Source organism: Marmota flaviventris, chromosome 9, assembly GCF_047511675.1.
Source record: "Marmota flaviventris isolate mMarFla1 chromosome 9, mMarFla1.hap1, whole genome shotgun sequence".
Lineage (NCBI taxonomy): Eukaryota > Metazoa > Chordata > Mammalia > Rodentia > Sciuridae > Marmota > Marmota flaviventris.
In genome coordinates, this window is record NC_092506.1 from 55,137,571 (window position 1) to 55,142,116 (window position 4,546).

The 4,546-nt window shown below is 37.0% G+C and overlaps 1 protein-coding gene across 1 annotated transcript; it reads right to left on the minus strand.

The window, feature by feature from the left end:
* Window positions 1-940: 940 nt before the first annotated feature.
* On the minus strand, window positions 941-1,876 carry LOC114078787 (olfactory receptor 5P1). Its single transcript, XM_027919840.2, has one exon. The coding sequence runs from the start codon at window positions 1,871-1,873 to the stop codon at window positions 941-943; it is 933 nt and encodes a 310-aa protein (XP_027775641.2). The 5' UTR covers window positions 1,874-1,876.
* Between the last annotated feature and the right edge of the window lie 2,670 nt (window positions 1,877-4,546).

The following is a 4,546-nucleotide window of genomic DNA, read 5'->3' on the forward strand; positions in this document are numbered from 1 at the left end:
TGTAATGCTCAGAAATAAAAGATATCATGTTAAATTTCTACAAATAAAAGAAGATTACATTATGGCAATGGGACTATTTGTTTTTAACATGTATTTAAATATGGATAGACTGCCAGTGAAATCATGGGATCATGGTTCAAGACCCAATTCCCTAAAGATGAGAATCAATCCAGTTTTCTATTCTTATTCTTGTTCCTAAGTCTCTACCACATGGGTCTTTTTAGGGGTAGAGTTTGTTTAAATGGTTGACATAAAGTACTAGATAAGGCTTGATCACTCAACCCAAATGCTCTATCTCAGTAGCAGTGCTGAAGTCTTTATAGCCACTGAGGTATGGCCTAGACTGCACGGAAACAGAGCACTTGAACCCACATCTACCTGTACAAACTATTGGAACTCTCCAAGACTTGATTTTTTCATTGCAAATTGAGGGGGATTTATAATTATAAAAGTACTGAATCACAGTACTTTTGTGAAAATTAAATGGAAAAGCAAGATGTTTTTGAACCAGAACTTCTATATTTATGTACCAGACCCATATGTTGTTAGCTGCATCACTACTTACTCACTCTTTGTTTCAAATTATTTACTTGTAAATTAGGAATAATAGGAACACTTCACAGGGTTGTTAAAGGAAGAGGTGAATAAATGAATGTAATATGTTTAGACTGAGACCTGGCACATAGCAAGTGTAAGTTACTGTTTGCTAAATAAATTAAATAAGGAAAAGGACTTGGCATCTGTAGGAGCTCAATAATAGTGATAGCTGGTACTATCATCATAACTGATCTCAAGGTGCTTCCAAATTGGTTTCAAATTGTTTAAAATTGAGAACTATAACAAAGAAGTATGATTTAAGCAGTTAAGCAGCATATGGTAGGTACTAAGTGTGATATGAGTACATGAACACTAGATAAGTCTTCAATTCAAAGAATAGATCCTAAGAATATATTCTGACTGTTGCCTTCCTCAGGGCCTCCTTTACATCTCTGTTTCTCAGGCTGTAGATGAGGGGGTTCAACATGGGGATCACCACTGTGTAGAACACAGACACCACTCGATTCTGGCTGGTGGAATAGCTGGACTTGGGCATCACATAGATGAAAGTGATGGTCCCATAGTAGAGAGTGACTGCAGTGAGGTGGGAGGTGCAGGTGGAGAAGGCCTTGTGGCGCCCTTCAGAGGAGCGCATCTTCAGGACTGTGGTGAGGATGTAGATGTAAGAGAGAACAATGACAAACACTGTGACCACAATGATGGAGCCAGAGGAGATGGAAGGGATAATTTCAATTAAGGAGACATCTGAGCAGGCAAGTTTCAAAAAAGGGGAGAAGTCACAGAAAAAGTGATCGATTTGATTTGGTCCACAGAAAGACAGACTCAATAAACAACTAGTAAATGTCCAAGCATTCACACAGCCACCCAGGTAGGAAGCCCCGACTAAGAGAAGGCAGACTCTGGGGGACATGTGGGTGGAGTACAATAGAGGAGAGCAGATGGCCACATAGCGATCATAGGCCATGGCAGCCAGCAGGAAGCATTCAGCTGTCCCAAATGTTACCACAGAACAGAGTTGGGCTTCACAGCCAGCCACAGGGAGGACTACTTCATGTCGTAGAAATCCTATAAGCATTATAGGTGTGACTGATGAGGAATACCCAATGTCTACAAAAGCCAGGTGGCTGAGGAACAGGTACATGGGGGTGTGAAGCTGAGAACAGCTTCTTATTAAAGCAATGATGCTGGTGTTGCCCACTAAAGTGACAACATATATTCCTAGAAATATCACCAAGAAGATGGTACAAAGTGTAGGATCCTCTGTCAACCCCAAGATGATGAACTCTGTCACCGTGGTGTGGTTCCCAACCTCCATCTCTTGTGTGACTTGTTCCTATTAAGGGAAATGAGAATGTTTGTTTAATGTTTTCATTCCACACATTCCTGGTTTTCTTGGATTATTCATTAGACTCCTTCATATTAACCTCTTCCTCTGCACACAGTACTAATGATCTGCTGGACTTCTTTTTTGTCTCCTAAGTAAAGGAGCATAATTGAGCTCCTTCTTTTCAGTCTAGTTATATTCTTTTCTTCATGTGTTATTTATATAAATGTGTCTCTCAAATCATGACTCCTAAGCAGATCTCTATTCCAAGGTCCAGACCCATAGTTTCAATTGCTCTTCTCATCATCCTCAGTGATTTATTCCAAATCCTACAAATACCTTAAATCCAACCTTCCTCCCATCTTTTTCTTCAACCACTCCTCCTGCATTTTATATCTGGGGAAGAATATCACCATCCACAGAAGTCTCTCATGTCTGTGACTTGGGAGTCTTCCTAGGCCTCTTCCTCTTGTATCTTCTCAATAAAATCCTATTGATTCTATTTACAACTGATTTCCCATTTTTATCTCTTCATCTCCTTCTTTTCATTTCCAGTCTTCCCTAGTCCCTAGGCAATTTTCTTCTATATTTTATTTATTTTCTCCTTCCTTTTATTATTTTTCTCTTATAATCCACAAAAATATGCTATAGTGATGTCTTGCTAGTTAAAAGAAAAAGACGAACACAAAAAAAGGATGTCAAAGCTATTCATTTAATTCTTTTAGTGCTTTCTCAGGTCTTCATGATGAAATGAAATCTCATTAGCATTGCATAAGGATATTCTTCCTGGTACATCCCTGCATGTGACTTGGCTTGTCTCTCCGAATGTTTCCATCCACCACTCACACTGACCAACTTTCCTGAACTATTTTAAGTCCCCTCCATGTGCTCTATTTTCTCTCCTTTGCTCCACTTTTCTTCTTGTTGGAAGCTCCTGCCTCCTACCATCATTATGCTGGGTGACTTGTCCTCCCACATTCATATCCCTCCAAAGCCTTCTCTGACTAAGGGTGAATCTGGTTATAGATATTATGTTTTGCAGATCTCTAAATTGCTATTATTTATACTGGGTTATGATTGTTTGCTTATTGTTTACCTTTCATTCTCTTCAAGGACCTCATATTCTCGGCAATAATTAATTTATCTTTGCATTAGAAATACCTAGTGCTTATGAATAAATGGTGCTGAAGAAAGAGTTGGTGAATGTATGCATGATTAGTGTAGTGAACAGGCTCTGGGCAACCAGAACCAGCCTTCATAGAGACAAAAGTCAGGGGAGACTTTTTAAGTTCATGTAATGTGCTATAATAGTAATATAAGTGATATATTGGTTTGTTTCTAAATAAAAACTAAATAATGATGTTGGGGAAAAAACACAAATTCAAAAGAAACATTACTATAAACATATCTACTATCACACTGTCAACCATTAGAAATTTGGTACATTTGTTTCCAGGAATTTTCCTCTCTAGATATACTTTAATATAACTTTTAGCACATTGTAGATATATTTTAGCTTGTCCTTTTGATATAAAAATTGTATTACCTTATAATCTTTCACAAACATAATTTTTGAGATCTGCATGATAACACACTGAGTGAATAGATCTTTATTTAATTGAGCACCCATCCCTTTTGGACATTCAGCTGTTCAAAACTTTTTAGTATCTGAACTAGGAATCTCATAAATTGAATCAAGCATTAGGAGGTTACCATAACAAAATATGATACATTTGAATTGTGATACCTTTCTTAGTTCTCCTCCTCCTCCTCCTCCTTCTCCTCCTCCTCCTCCTCCTTCTCCTCCTCTTCCTTCATTGCCCATTCTCATTTATTTTTCTTAAAACAATACTTCAAAGGAAATGTGTTCTGTGTTCCAAGGGAGTTTATCCCTATGATTCGCCACAAGGAAAATATTAACCCAAATTAGCTGAAGTTGCCATCAACTTCAGCTAAATAGCAATTCCTTTAGACAATGTCCAGCAATTTACAAATCCCTTTGCATGTGTTTCTCCCTATCACTTATTGATTTGTTGAGTTATTGGCTACACTTTGGTTAAAGAATTTAGTACCCGGTGAAGGGAAGGCAGGGGACATGAAGAGAGGAAAGACGGTGGAATGAGACAGACATCATTACCCTAAGTACATGTATGAAAATGTGAATGGTGTGACTCTACTTTGTGTACAATCAGAGACGTGAAAAAATTGTGCTCTACTTGTGTAATATGAATTGAGTTGATTCTGCTGTCATATATAACAGATTAGAATAAATTTTTAAAAAAAGAGTTTAGTGCCTTCTCCATATTCTGCCAATTTATTGGGACAAGACAATTACCTCTGTTTTGAAACAGTCCTAAGAAACAGAATTAATGATAAGTAATAATTATCATTAATTAGGAAATACACAAAACGTTACAGCAGCCCATGCTAAAGATTCAGTGAAAATTAGAAGAGCAAGGTGCATTTATCAATACAAAAAATTAAAGAATACTAATAATTTTAAAGTATTTCTTTCAAATAGTATAAAATAAAAATTATTTTATTTAGGAATTATTTCAATGTCTGAAAATTTCACTTATGCATATCTTATCTTGCCATCAACTTCAGCTAAATAGCAATTCCTTTAGACAATGTCCAGCAATTTACAAACCCCTTTGCATGTGT

Excerpts from the sequence above, each read along its gene's own strand:
- LOC114078787 (XM_027919840.2), bottom strand. The coding sequence starts at position 1,873 with ATGGAGGTTGGGAACCACACCACGGTGACAGAGTTCATCATCTTGGGG.